The sequence below is a fragment of the Rhinoraja longicauda genome, chromosome 32 (genome assembly GCF_053455715.1).
Source record: "Rhinoraja longicauda isolate Sanriku21f chromosome 32, sRhiLon1.1, whole genome shotgun sequence".
Lineage (NCBI taxonomy): Eukaryota > Metazoa > Chordata > Chondrichthyes > Rajiformes > Arhynchobatidae > Rhinoraja > Rhinoraja longicauda.
This window is the reverse complement of record NC_135984.1, coordinates 17,766,608-17,781,073: the sequence shown is the minus strand read 5'-3', so window position 1 is coordinate 17,781,073 and position 14,466 is coordinate 17,766,608. Positions and strand designations below refer to the sequence as shown.

General features: G+C 43.0%; 1 protein-coding gene across 7 annotated transcripts in view; it reads left to right on the top strand.

Moving 5' to 3' along the window:
* Positions 1-14,466, top strand: part of LOC144608834 (opioid-binding protein/cell adhesion molecule-like) — a 1,854,101-nt gene that overhangs the window by 1,377,347 nt on the left and 462,288 nt on the right. For all 7 annotated transcript variants that reach the window (XM_078427009.1, XM_078427010.1, XM_078427011.1 and 4 more), the window contains one exon: positions 6,198-6,430. In XM_078427009.1, the coding sequence (XP_078283135.1) occupies positions 6,198-6,430 (233 nt within the window). The remainder of the gene's footprint in view (positions 1-6,197; positions 6,431-14,466) is intronic.

Genomic DNA, 14,466 nt, shown 5'->3' with positions numbered 1-14,466 from the left:
TATTTTCTATGTTTCTATGTTTCTATGCCCTGGCTCTTTTCCAGGTTTCTTTCTCCCCTTACAATCAGTATGAAGAAGGGACCCGACCCTAAACATCGCCTCTCCATGTCCTCCAGAGATATTGCCTGACCCACTGAGTTACTCCAGCACGTTGTGCCTTTTTTATTTTGTAGACCAACATCTGTGGCTCCTTGTGTCTAGCCTTGAAGTTAAGTTTGAATGAGTTCTTGTTCCGGTCCGTTCTTTATTCCCTTTCATCGTCAGTGTTGAATCTGTTGAGTCTGAGGTGTATTTGAACAGCTGTTTGTTGTGTCAATTCAGGAGGCTTTTACAGTTCTCGTTGCACAGGTGTACACCTCAGGAAAATGCAAAGCAATTATCAGTGCACTCGAGTGAACCCCCCTTGGGACCGGGATTCAAGAAAATAAACTTGTGGTTAATGTCCAGGTGCATAAACATTGTCTTCAACACAATCAGGTTCACATTGCAGTTGCCATTTAAGACCTTCAAGTAAGGAAGCAATGTTGGAATATAATTGTACTGATATGTAAAAATAGCTGGAGTGGTTGATAGTCTAATTATAAGAATCAGCATTATGGGGAATAGTTCTGCTTGGAATAATATGCGATATATGCCTGACTTACTTGAAAATTGAGGTGTGATGCTTGCAATATTGGCTGAAGTAATGTAATTGAGAATTAAGCTCCATCAGTATAGATGCTGCATCTTCAATGCTAACTCTAATAAGATATTGGCCAGATGTCTTTTAAGCTGTGTAGGACTGGTGTTGACATCCCCATTGTGCTCATTGGTCTTCATGGGGCTGGACAAAATTGTGTCCAATGCTGAAGGTAGATGTAGTCTGACTAGTCCGTCAGAATATGTTTGTTAAGAAAGGATTTGATGAATGTGCCAGACTTAATTAATTCTTGTTAAATTTTGACAAAGTGGTGGCATTACTCAACCGACAAGAGAGCAGCAGTGGCGTGGTGCAAACTAATTGCTGCTTTTGGCACTTTGGACCCTTCCAACTTTGCGCAGCCTGCCAATTAACATGACTGCAAAGTACAGCCAGTTAAGTGGTCCCATTCATTGGCAAGGGACTCAGTAGTGGGCGAGAATGCCTGGCCATTTAAGGCCAGCCAGCACGAATTAAAACCTCTTAAAAGGGGAGATACCTCATAGTTGGAGCCGGTGGCAGATACTGACGAGGACATTCATATTGAGACACAATCATCGCTCTCGGAACTGCGGAACAGTGGGCGGCATGGTGGCGCAGTGGTAGAGTTGCTGCTTCACAGCGCCAGAGACCCGGGTTCGATCCTGATTATGGGTGCATTTTGCGCGGTGCATTGTGCATTACGACCACATTTTGACACAGACTCGCTACCACAGCCACATCTCCTACTTTCTGTCATGGGCCTCCTCAAATGCCATAGTGAGGCCCACCGGAAATTGGAGGAACAGCACCTCATATTTCGCTTGGGCAGCTTACAGCCCAGCGGTATGAACATTGACTTCTCCAACTTTAGATAGTTCCTCTGTCCCTCTCTTCCCCTCCCCCTTCCCAGTTCTCCCTCTATCTTCCTGTCTCCACCTATATCCTTCCTTTGTCCCGCCCCCCTGACATCAGACTGAAGAAGGGTCTCGACCCGAAACGTCACCCATTCCTTCTCTCCTGAGATGCTGCCTGACCTGCTGAGTTACTCCAGCATTTTGTGAATAAGCACCTTCGATTTGTACCAGCATCTGTAGTTATTTTCTTACACTGTTTATGGGTGCTCTCTGTATGGAGTTTGTGCGTTCTCAACGTGACCGCGTGGGTGAATTGGCTTCGGTAAAAATTGTTAATTTTCCCTAGTCTGCACGATACCATTAGTGTACTGGGTGATGGCTGGTTGGTGGGACGTAGAGCCTGTTTCCACGCTGTATCACTAAACTAAACTAAACCAAACCAAGCACTCCTTGTTCACTGGACCTCGGGCAGGCAGGATCCTTCCACCACAATCTGAGCAGAAATGGCCTCCTATTGTTACAAAAAAATGTTTCCCATCCCCAGCGTAGCCTTTGTATTCTCCCTCTTTTATAGCTTGTCCCTATTCTGTGTTTTCTTCCATGTTTATTCCCCAAGTTGCATGATATATTCAGGGATTTCTGTGAGTGCAGTCATGTCTGAGCAACTGATTTGTGTACGTCGAGAGGTCAACATGAAGTCCTCCTTCATTTGTCACACCAGCCTCTGTGGAGTTTATAACTGGAGAGAGCAGAACACACTTGCTTGATCAAACCAACTACCAGTTGTGATCAATCAGCAACCAACATGAAAGTGGTTGATAATTCCTTCAAATGGGGATGAGAGAGAGAGAAAGAGTACCCTTGCTCTGATGAATGAATGCATGCTCGATTTTGCACAATTAAAAGGAGATGTTTGCTGGAGAGTTAAGCTCTAAAATAGGAGTGATTTTGTCAAATCAACTCTGATTAACAATATGGTTGAAGCTGGGGAAGAGATTGCAGGCAACCTGGTAGAGATGTTTATGCCATTGGTAGCCATGGGTGAGGTGCTGGGAGACTGGGGGGTGATTAACTTGTGCCGTTATTTAAAAAAAGCTACCAGGACAAAAAATGGGAACTGCAGACTAGTGAGCTCAACATCACTGGTGGGTGAGTTATTGGAGGGGATTCTGAAAGGCAGGTCATCCATTGCAAAGGCAAGAACAGATTGAGCACAGTCAGCATTGCCTTGTAAGTGGGAAATCATGTCTCACAAATTCCTCGGAGTTTTTTGAAGATGGTTGGTGAGAGCAGTGCAGTGGAATTATTCACAAAATGCTGGAGTAACTCAGCAGGTCAGGCAGCATCTCGGGAGAGAAGGAATGGGTGACGTTTCGGGTCGAGACCCTTCTTCAGACTGATGTCAGGGGGGCGGGACAAAGGAAGGATATAGGTGGAGACAGGAAGATAGAGGGAGATCTGGGAAGGGGGAGGAGAAGGGAGGGACAGAGGGACTATCTAAAGTTGGAGAAGTCGACGTTCATACCACTGAGCTGCAAACTGCCCAGGCGAAATATGAGATGCTGTTCCTCCAATTTCCGGTGGGCCTCACTATGGCACTGGAGGAGGCCCATGACAGAAAGGTCAGACTAGGAATGGGAGGGGGAGTTGAAGTGCTCGGCCACCGGGAGATCAGTTTTGTTAATGCGGACCGAGCGCAGGTGTTCAGCGAAGCGATTGCCGAGCCTGCGCTTGGTTTCGCCGATGTAAATAAGTTGACATCTAGAGCAGCGGATGCAATAGATGAGGCTGGAGGAGGTGCAGGTGAACCTTTGTCTCACCTGGAAAAACTGTTTGGGTCCTTGGGTGGAGTTGAGGGGGGAGGTAAAGGGACAGGTGTTGCATCTGGTGCGGTTGCAGGGGAAAGTGCCCGGGGTTGGGTGTTGGGGACCATCTTTGATGAAGATATCACAAAATTTTGTGATACCTTCGATTTGTCCCAGCATCTGCAGTTATTTTCCTGCACATCTTTGATGAAGAAGCTGATTGGCATGCTTGCCCTCATCGGTCAATGTAGTGAGTGCAGGAGTTGGGACTTCATGTTACAACTGGACAAGATGTTGGCCTGGCCACATATGGAGTACAGTGTACAGTCCTGGTTGCCCTGCTATGGGAGGTATGTCATTAAACTGGAAAAGGTGCACACAAGATGGACGAGGATATTACCGGGTCAAGAAGTTTAAGTTATAAGGAGAGTGAATAGGTTGGGTGAATTTTACCTGAAGCAGAGAAAGGTGAGGGGTGACCTGAAAGAGATTTGTAAAATCTTGATAAGGTGAACATCCACAGGATAGGGGTGTCTCAAACTAGAGGGCATAGATTTAAGGTGAGAGTGTAAAGATTTAAAAGGGACTTGGGAAGCAACTTTTTCATACAGAGGTTAGTGTGTATATCTGCTCTGCCAGACGAAGTGGTGGAGCTGGGTGCATTTACAACATTTAAAAGACACTTGGAAAGGAAAGGTTTGGAGGAATGTGGTACAGGCACAGGAAGTGGAACGGGTTCACTTCGGCCACTTGGTGAGCATGGCTGAATTGGGCCATCGGGCCCATTTCCACACTGCGTAGCTCCGAGTCCATGACACCATTGTCCGCCTACCCTGCAGACTTCAGCGATCCATAAGCTGTACATGCACGATTAGGAAACCCTGTTAACCTGTCCCCCGATAGCGAGCCTGTGTCGGCTGCTCTTCGGGGAATCATTATCACAGTTTCCAGATCTGCTTCTTGCACCTTATGTCTTTCAAATTGAGCCTTCCACTGCCTTGAAGTGATTTGGCCGAAAATCAAGATGTCAATAGCGAGAAGGTTATCCAAAGATAATGAGCTCAAGTGTTGGCCTTAATCAGTCATAATATCCTGTGCTTTTTTCACGCTTCTGCCAGCCTTTCTGTTCACCTTATCAGCTTCACACACACTCTCTATGTCATGTAAATGTTTTATTTTTTTAATATCTCCTGCGATGTGCTTTTCTCCTGTTCTGCAATTGTAATATAATTCCACCTTTTAACCATCTCCAACTCCTCATTCAACCACCAAGTTGATTGTTCTTTTCACCTAAATGTTGGCATTTCTGGGTTATTTTTGCTGTGCATTTGTGTCCTGTTTGTCGATCGTTTTTCACAACTTTACTCAGGACTTGTCCAAGATTGTTTCCAGTCATGACTCTCCCTGCATTTCCTGATTCCATTCGCAATCACAGTCAGGTCTGATGTCACAGATGTGAGCACTGTGCTACAAAATCCATCTGTGCAATTTGTTGTTCCATTTTTTTAAATGAACCTAACACCGTTCAGCTTGCTCCAAATATTTAGTTACTTAGCCAAATGCCAGATGTTTAAAAAAATGCTACTTGACTTTAAATTACACCAGAGAACACCACACTTCTTCCAAATGAATTGAATGGGTGATGCAAGGCTGGGAGGTTATTCCCCATTGCTTGCACGCATTGGGACAACATGGGAGACATTAAATGTGATGGTGGGGGGGAGGTATGTGGAGAGGGTGGGGGGAGGGCAAGAAGGCTGGAAGAGAAGTTTGGGCCACCAGGTGGGACACAGAGAAGAATGGTGCAAAGAGTGTGGGGGGGGGGGGGGGGGTGTTTGTCGGTTAGTTACCTAAAATTGAATAATTCAGTCTGCTGATTTGTGCATTGCATTCTATTTTAGACTACTGCACAGCACTTTGGATACACTTTCACTTCTATATTCATGTCCTAGGTGTGGAGCCCACAGTAGATTGGAGACCATCTATTTCTGTTGCTACTCTTTTTAACTGTTTAGTTTCAATTACAGATCAGCATCGTTCCTGGTACTGCAAACTATTTTTTAGGAATTGTTTTCCCACAGGTGTTAATCTTTATTGATTGTTTTTCCCCTCTTAATATCAATTTTCATTTCCTTCTCTGAATTAACAAGCATTGAATATTTCAATATACTCTTCCTGGTCCTGGCTCTGTGTTGAAAGTTAACAAATGTTGAGTGTTATTGATTAGGTTAAGTACAAGTTATTTGGCCGGTCAGACTAGTATCAGATGTCCTTAAGATGGCATTTCAAACTTGGGTCTCTAATTTCCAGAGGAAAAAAACCCATAGAAAGTTAAATGGACTTAGTTACGTGTAGTATCTGTTCCTTCCTTTCTGCAAATGTTTGACCTGCGTATTTTCTATTTACTCCCTTGAGAGAGACATTTTTCAATTCTGTCTCTAATAATTATCCATTGGATGAAATATTTGATTCTTCCTCCAACTCTTAAAATAAAATCTTGATTTTTTTTTTATGGAGATGCTTTAGAATGGTGATTAACTTGCTTATGACAGACACAAAATGCTGGAGTAACTTAGCAGGACAGGCAGCATCTCTGGAGAGAAGGAATGGGTAATGGTCTTGTATTACTGCCAAAAAGCGATTACTTCCGCTATTGTTATAATCATTTGAGAAGTGATATATTATTCTATAAATGCTAAATGGTGCAAATGCTTGGCAGGTCGGGTAGTATCAAGAGTGAGCGAGAGTTACCGGTTCATGTGGATGGTCAACAATATTTTGATGCTTGCGCTCATGTAACAAGAGTTGCAGTGTTGTTAGTTTCCCTGATGTCTGCACGTCGTTAAGTCTTGTCCCTCTCTCCTGATTTAATTGTAGGTGTCTAATTGACAGTGGTGTGACACGTGTGGCGTGGCTGAACCGTTCCAGCATACTCTACGCAGGGAAGGACAAATGGTCCCTGGACCCTCGAGTGATTATCGTGACAAACAGCAAAACAGAATACAGCATTCAGATCATGTCCGTGGATGTGTACGATGAAGGCCCTTACACTTGTTCAGTCCAAACTCTCAACCATCCCAGGACAACTCGGGTGCACATAATTGTACAAGGTAGGACCCGCTTTCAATTGTTTGGGACCATTGTTTGCAACTAAGTAGAAAGATGAAATTAATTATATTTTAAAAGATCATCCAAAATAGCTGAGGTTTAAAATCCCTGGAATTGTTTCAGTCGCTTGTTTAAACAAGCTGAAACATCATTGAATCAAGCTGATTTTTTAATGTATATATGTAACATTAAGTTGTGTTCCTTTGCTAATCATTTTTTACTTAAAATCTCTTTATATCGAGGAAATACATCAAACCATTTTAATAGCTGCATGATTGTTGCCAACTATGTTTGAAACTCATCTCAAATGCTAATGTGTAATAGTGATGTTTTGTTTTGGTAATGAGCAACTTAGTTCTTTGAAACTGTAAAATGTGCGCACATCAATGTGCTAATTGATTTTTCCAGATCCGATATTGGAAGCAATATGTCATTCCAAGCTAATGCAGGCGCGTTGAATGCCTTGCCTTCAGCTCCTGCAGTGTTTCAGCCATAAATGACATAGTTTCACTTCAACCAACACTGTTGTTGGTGTGCGACCGTTACTTTAGAATGAGGAAAGCTCACAACGAGCTTGGATATGGATGGGATCAGGTCTGGCTCTGATCCACTTCACAGCCGATCAGCCAGCTAACTAACATTTCCTCAATTCAAACAACTTGAGCAGCTGAGGTTCTGGAGAGCTTGTAAGTTCTGTTGGGCAGGCCTTCACGAGACCAAATAATCTCTTGATAAAATCAACATTGCCCTTCCTTCTATCTTCTTTCCTTACCTTGAACAAGTCTACTTGCAGGTAGTTTGTTGTGAAGCGTGGCGATACACATTTCATAACATTTACAAATGCATACATTGGGAATACCAGACGTAGGAAGGTATGAGGTATTTTCATGTGGGAGTGTGTAGCAATTAAATATTGCCGGTTATCGTGTTGTGGTTGAGTAATTGTAGGGGAGGACGCATTGTTTTTCGTGTAAACAAAAAGGTGCCTGTAAGGACCTTTCATATACATCCACAACACGCGGCTAGAAAACAGAATAATAATGGTGAACTTTTTAAGGGGCCAATCTGGGGTTACGGCATGCATGTACAGTCACAAACAAAGCACAGGAAGCAAGAATCTGTAAAATACAAGGGAGGATTGTAGTTGATCGCGATTATATCAATGTTAAAGTCCAGTTCTGGGCCAGTAAGTTAAGACTATAACAAGAGTATAACATGAAATATAAAAGCAGGTGTCAGCCATCCAGTTCCTTGCATTTGCAGCATATTTGTTGCAAACTGTGTCGTAATTCTTCAAGTTCTTTCTGGACAGCTACCAAGTCTGTTTCAGCCAACTCATGTCTCGTGCCTTTATTTAGATTTGAACCCTAGTTTTTGATTGAACTGCATCGCATTCAGTCTTAACATAAAATTCCAGGATATACTATGACCACTTTTCCTTCCAGGTCCTCAAATACAGGATTATTAATGAAGGGGTAGGACACTCACAGTGAATGGTGGAGCTCTGGGGAGTTTTACATAATAGAGAGACCTACAAATACAAGCGCCAAGTTCCCTGAAAGTGGCTTAACGGGCAGACACAGCCGAAATCCTCCAGCTTTCATTCCCATACTATTGTAAGTCTGAAGAATGGTCCTGACCCGTAGAATTGCCAATTCATGTCCTCCCGAGATGCTACCTGACCCTTTAAGTTACTTTGTGTTTTTCTTGCCTTGTGCCTGCACTGGGTATCCTGTTGAACTTATGTAAGCATCTGTAAGATCGGGGTGAAGGAATGCTTGGATGGGTAGGCATTAAGTGCAGGAAGGGACTGCAGATGCTGGTTTATACCGAAGATAGACACAAAATGCTGGAGTAACTCAGCAGGACAGGCAGCATCTCTGGAGAGAAGGAATGGGAGATGTTTCAGGTTGAGACCCCTCTTCAGATTGAGCAGTGTGCAGTTGTGAATGATGGTGAACTCTGGTGGAACAGGTTTAGTCAGTTGTTTCTCAGAGGTCACAGGCATCGCCAAAAAAAAGTTTCAGTTTGTTTGTTTGAGCAGCTGTTTTTGGAGGCATGAGTAAAAACAATGTGAAATCTTTGAGTTCTCTGCATCCTACCACCCTGTTTGCCCTGGGAAAATAGTGGTGCATCATTGCAGCATCAACAGCTTTGGCCCAGTTTGGGACATCCCTCTCCCTCTGGACTCACACGAAACAATTACATGGAACAAATTCCACGAAAATTCTAATTTTAGAAAACATTACTATACCTGTAATGCAGTATTCCATTTCAAATTTGGATAGGGAGATAATTGTCTATTTACATTTTTTTAAAAACTAATAATAAATCTTACGATAAAATTTACAATGATAACATAGCAGTTATCAATTGCCCTTTAGGAATATCTTTCACGTTTTTGAATGTGTAGAAGGTTGACTGTCAGCACGTGAAATAAAGGCTACTGATGAGAGATAAGATGCATGATTGAAAACAAGGCTGACAGCACTGCTTTCTATAAATAGAAACTTGCCGTCATGAAACCACGTCCCAAGTGGTCGATGGTCATATGTGGCTTTGCACTTTTGCGATGGCATTATTTGGATTTTGCAAATGGATGTTGTGATGAACTTTTGAAAGTCCTTTCTCATTTCATAAATCTCCTGGATTTGTTTATGAAGATTTAGTGGAATCTAATTTATCAAACAATCCAACTGAAATTGTTTTTCCGATAGAGACAGGTACATTTAAATTAATTTATTTTGAGGGTGGGGAGGGGCAGATCAGTGTTAGCCTGAGGTTAAAGAGGATAATAAAATATACATAATCTTCTCAGACAAATCCCATATCATTTTCAGAAGATTCCAGGACATGACCTCCAGTGTTATGTAAATATAAAAAATTGTTAAAAGAACACTATCCAATCAGGGTTTCATTTCAAACTGCTGATGGCTATTGATTTTGTGGGATTTAAAAAATGAGACATCTGTAACTTTACATTTTGGGCCATTCGCTATTAATTGGGTGATAATTCTTCAGTCCAACTTTGCACATTGATCGGTAAAGTTTCCGGAAGATGATTCCAGTTTTTGAAAAATTGTCTCCACCTTATGTTGTAATGCTGGTGGTTGGGGAAGCAAAGAATTTGATGGTGTCACTCACATACTAACAGATATAAAGGCTTAATTAAAGTAGACAGAACATAGAAGAGTACAACGCAGAATGGGCCCTTCAGCCCACACTGTCCATGCCGAACATGATGCTACGTTAAACTAATGTCCTTTGCCTGCACGTGATCCATATTCGCCCATTCCCTGTATAGCAGAAACTGTTCCTGCAGCAAACATATAGAATAAGTTCATAGCTCACTAAAGGTGGCAAGCACAAATAGATAGGATGGTTCAGAAGGATGGTGCAGAACAATGCCTTCATTGACAGGGACATTGAGTACAAGGGGACAGCAAGTCATGATGCAGCTCTATAGGACTTTGGTAGAGTCATAGAGTGATACATTGTGGAAACAAGCCCTTCGGCCCAACTTGCGCACATCAATCAACATGTCCCAGCTACGCTAGTCTCACCTGCCACATTTGCCAAGCCACATTTGGAGTATTTCATGCAGTTCTCATCACCCCATTACAGGAAAGAGATGGAGGTTTTGGAGAGGGTGGTGAGGCGGTTTACTGGAATGCTGCCTGGTTAGAGGGTTTCAGCTACAGGGAGAGGTTGGATAAACATAGATTGTTTTCTCTGGAATGACGGACATTGAGGGGCCACTTGATAAAGTATACAAAATTGTGAGTAGCATCGATAGGGTAGACAATCAGAACCTTTATCCCCTGTGTGGAAAATGTCCAACACTAGAGGCCATAGCTGTCAGGTGAGAGGGGGAAGGTTTAATGGAGATGTGGGGGAAAGTGTTTTTACACAGAGTGATGGGGGCCTGGACCTAGGGTTGCCAACTATCTCACTCCCAAATAAAGGACAATGTGACGTCACCGCCCCGTACCCCATGTGTACAGGCAGATGAGATGAGTTTAACTAGGCATTATATTTGGCACAAACATTGACGATCAAACTCGGATTTTATCTATTTTACCCAGAAACCCAAGTGTTGCAGCTTGGCTGTAAGGAATAGTGTAGGAAGGAACTGCAGATGCTGGTTAAAACCAAAGATAGACACAAAAAACTGGAGTAACTCAGCGGGACAGGCGGCATCTCTGGAGAGAAGGACTAGGTGACGTTTTGGGTCAAGACCCTTCTTCAGACTCATACTAGGAATTTAAACTCAATTACAGTTTTATTTTTGGAATAATGGTCTGTTTGGCTGCTGAAAATGTTGCAATTCTAAAAATACATGCATTTGGATCCAGTGGGTGAGACCCATGTTTTAATGCTAAATGTGTTTCTTAATGCAGTAAATGTGCCACATGAATAGTTTCCATGTACTGAGCCCTGCATCTCTCTCAATATTGATACCAATACCAGTCCAATTGTTGCTATATTCATCAGCGATCAATATGAGGTGCCAAAATAGCTGGGGTTTTTTTTTTTTAAAGAGTCCCAGCATATGCTGAACCTTTTCCACCCAATGGGCGGCACGGTGGCGCAGCGGTAGAGTTGCTGCTTTACAGCGAATGCAGCGCCGGAGACACAGGTTCGATCCTGACTACGGGTGCTGCACTGTAAGGAGTTTGTACGTTCTCCCCGTGACCTGCGTGGGTTTTCTCCGAGATCTTCGGTTTCCTCCCACACTCCAAAGACGTACAGGTATGTAGGTTAATTGGCTGGGTAAATGTAAAAATTGTCCCTAGTGGGTGTAGGATAGTGTTAATGTACGGGGATCACTGGGCGGCACGGACTTGGAGGGCCGAAAAGGCCTGTTTCCGGCTGTAGATATATGATATGATGATAATGTGAAGATGTAGAATAAGACAATAACTGCAGATGCTGGTACAAATCGAAGGTATTTATTCACAAAATGCTGGAGTAACTCAGTAGGTCAGGCAGCATCTCAGGAGAGAAGGAATGGGTGACGTTTCGGGTCGAGACCCTTCTTCAGTCTGAAGAAGGGTCTCGACCCGAAACGTCACCCATTCCTTCTCTCCTGAGATGCTGCCTGACCTTCTGAGTTACTCCAGCATTTTGTGAATAAATACTGAAGATGTAGAATGGTAAGTTCAACTTCAGAATTGCTGCCAGGCTCATTGAGGCAAAGCCAGCACGTGAAGTAGCAATGTGGATAAAATGAATCAGCGGATAGCTTTAGGAATCTAAAGCAATGACATGTCCTTGGTATGCCACTATTCAAATCTCTGCCTTCCCAAATCTCAAATGTTATTCAGATTTTTAAGTACTAACATTTTTATCCTTCAATCCAAGTGTTGAAAGGTTTTGTGGTCCAGCATGTTACAAAGTCATTTAAACTTCTCATTATACTTGTCAGAGCCATTGTTAATTTTGGCAGCTTGGCAGTAAGGAATAGTGTAAGAAGGAACTGCAGATGCTGCTTTAAACCAAAGATAGACACAAAAAAACCTGGAGTAACTCAGCGGGACAGGCAGCCTCTCTGGAGAGAAGGAATGGGTGACGTTTTGGGTCAAGACCCTTCTTCAGATTCAGACTAGGAATTTAACTCAATTACAGACAAATAGGGCTCGTTTTATTTGGAGTTATAACTTGGCTTTATGCATGCTCCCCCCCCCCCCCTACCAGGTGTGTAAGAATATGCCCCATATTTTGTTGCTATTGAATTTTTCCATTGTGTACAAAAGATTGTGCTCTGCATTACTGCTGTACCAGTAACAAAGCCATATTGCTGCATGAGTTTATGAATGCATTTGTCGGTATTGCTGCAGTCCACACTATTGAAAGGATAGTGGGATCTCGCAGCAGCTTCACTGGGGTGAAGACTTACAAATGCAAAGGAAGATGTGGCAATTTGTCACATGCTCATTCGCACAAGATTTGAGTTTAAGGTTGTTAAAGTAATGGAGCAAGTTCAAGGTCTTGCATGAAGAAAAGTCAGCCAGTCCCAAAGTGCTTTAAACCAATAAATAACTTCTCAGGGAGTTGTTCTCAGTTTACGGCAATTGTTCCAGATGATTTTTGTACTGCATGCTCTCTCAAACATTGGAATAAAAACCACTTAGCCTGTTGGTTGAGAGACATCTGCTGACAAATCACTGCAGCTGAACAACCCTTTTCTAATTCAAATTGGGCAGTGGGGCATTGCGCTCCCTCTTCAGGGGTGAAAGGTGCCTTGGCTTTAACATTCTATCGGAGGGAGAGGAGAGTCGCACCTCTGTGTGTACAACTCTCCAGTGAGGCGTTGGCCTCAATTATGTGCTCTGGGCTGTGAAATGAAGCTTAAACTCCAATGAACTTGGATTGGCTAGAAAACGTTTGCAATGCCAGTCCTGCCAGATACAGTATGTAGAACCAGACTGGGGAATCTAAACTGAGATGGAGCATAGACAGTAGAAAAGTCCAGCACAGGACCCAGGGCCTTTTGCCCACAGTCAGCCTTTGGTGCCATGGATGTAAAATTAGAAGTGAGAGACTTTAGCAGGAAGGCAAGATATTTTTTTTATGTGGTGGCTACTGAGTGTTTACTAGAGATGGCAAGGGAGAAGGGAAGCTGCTATCATTAGTGAAGTGGGGGATTGGGAGTCCTGGCACAATAGAATGGCATGGAGACAGCAGGGAGCACGGTATGTGGATTTGTAGTAGAGATCAGGTGTGTTGGGCAGTCTTTCAGCGTAATATCGTAGCAGGGACAATGTGGGCTCGATGACTGATATTTTTTTTGATAATCAAAAAAAAACTGCTGATGTGGGAAATTTGAAATATAAAGAGAAAATTCTGGGAATACTAATAGTGGATCTCATTGTAACAATACTGGAGTTCACAGACTAATGGGTTAGAGTGGGAGTGGGACAGAGAATTAAAGTTAAAGACAATGGGAAGCTCAAGGTGACACCCATGGATTGACTATGTATTCCACCAAGCAATCGGCCAGTCTGCGTTTTTTTTTTTTCAATGCAGAGAAGGTTGTGAGAGCAAAAAACAAATGCAATGCCATCATTTTTCTAGGTATGTGGCAATAATATGATATAATTCAGTACAAAAAGGGCCCAACTTTACTGTATTCTGAAGTGGGCTCGACTGCGTACAATCATAACCAGGGTGTCATAACCAGGGCGTAGGTTCACTAGGTTAATTCCCGGAATGGCGGGACTATCGTATGTTGAAAGGCTGGAGCAATTAGGCTTGTATACACTGGAATTTAGAAGGATGAGGGGGGATCTTATTGAAACATGTAAGATAATTAGGGGATTGGACACAGTAGAGGCAGGAAACATGTTCCCAATGTTGGGGGAGTCCAGAACAAGGGGCCACAGTTTAAGAATAAGGGGTAGGCCATTTAGAACGGAGATGAGGAAGAACTTTTTCAGTCAGAGAGTGGTGGTGTGGAATTCTCTGCCTCAGAAGGCAGTGGAGGCCAGTTCGTTGGATGCTTTCAAGAGAGAGCTGGATAGAGCTCTTAGGGATAGCGGAGTGAGGGGGTATGGGGAGAAGGCAGGAACGGGGTTCTGATTGAGAGTGATCAGCCATGATCGCATTGAATGGCGGTGCTGGCTCGAAGGGCTGAATGGCCTATTCCTGCACCTATTGTCTATTGTCTAATTTCCAATTGCCTCTGAAATTGCTTCTTCTAGATTCGGACTGGATACAATGTCTCTCTCAAAGGGCACATTACCCCTTCCAAAATTAATTTAGCTCTGCTCATTTTAGCATAGTAATGTTTTAATATCTTGCATCGTGTGTGTTTTATTATATTTTGTATATATTGTAGCGCCTGTGCATTAATGAGCAAAGAGAAACTACTGAAAGAACTCAATGGGTCAAGCAGCATCACTGAGGTTAAGGGCATGTGTGTATTAATGAGACCCGGGCCACTGATTTGTTGGCATTTCCATAACAAGTGATTTGTTTTCAACTTCAGACTGATAAAAGGCAAAAAGAATATTTATGAATGGAAATTCCAACAAAA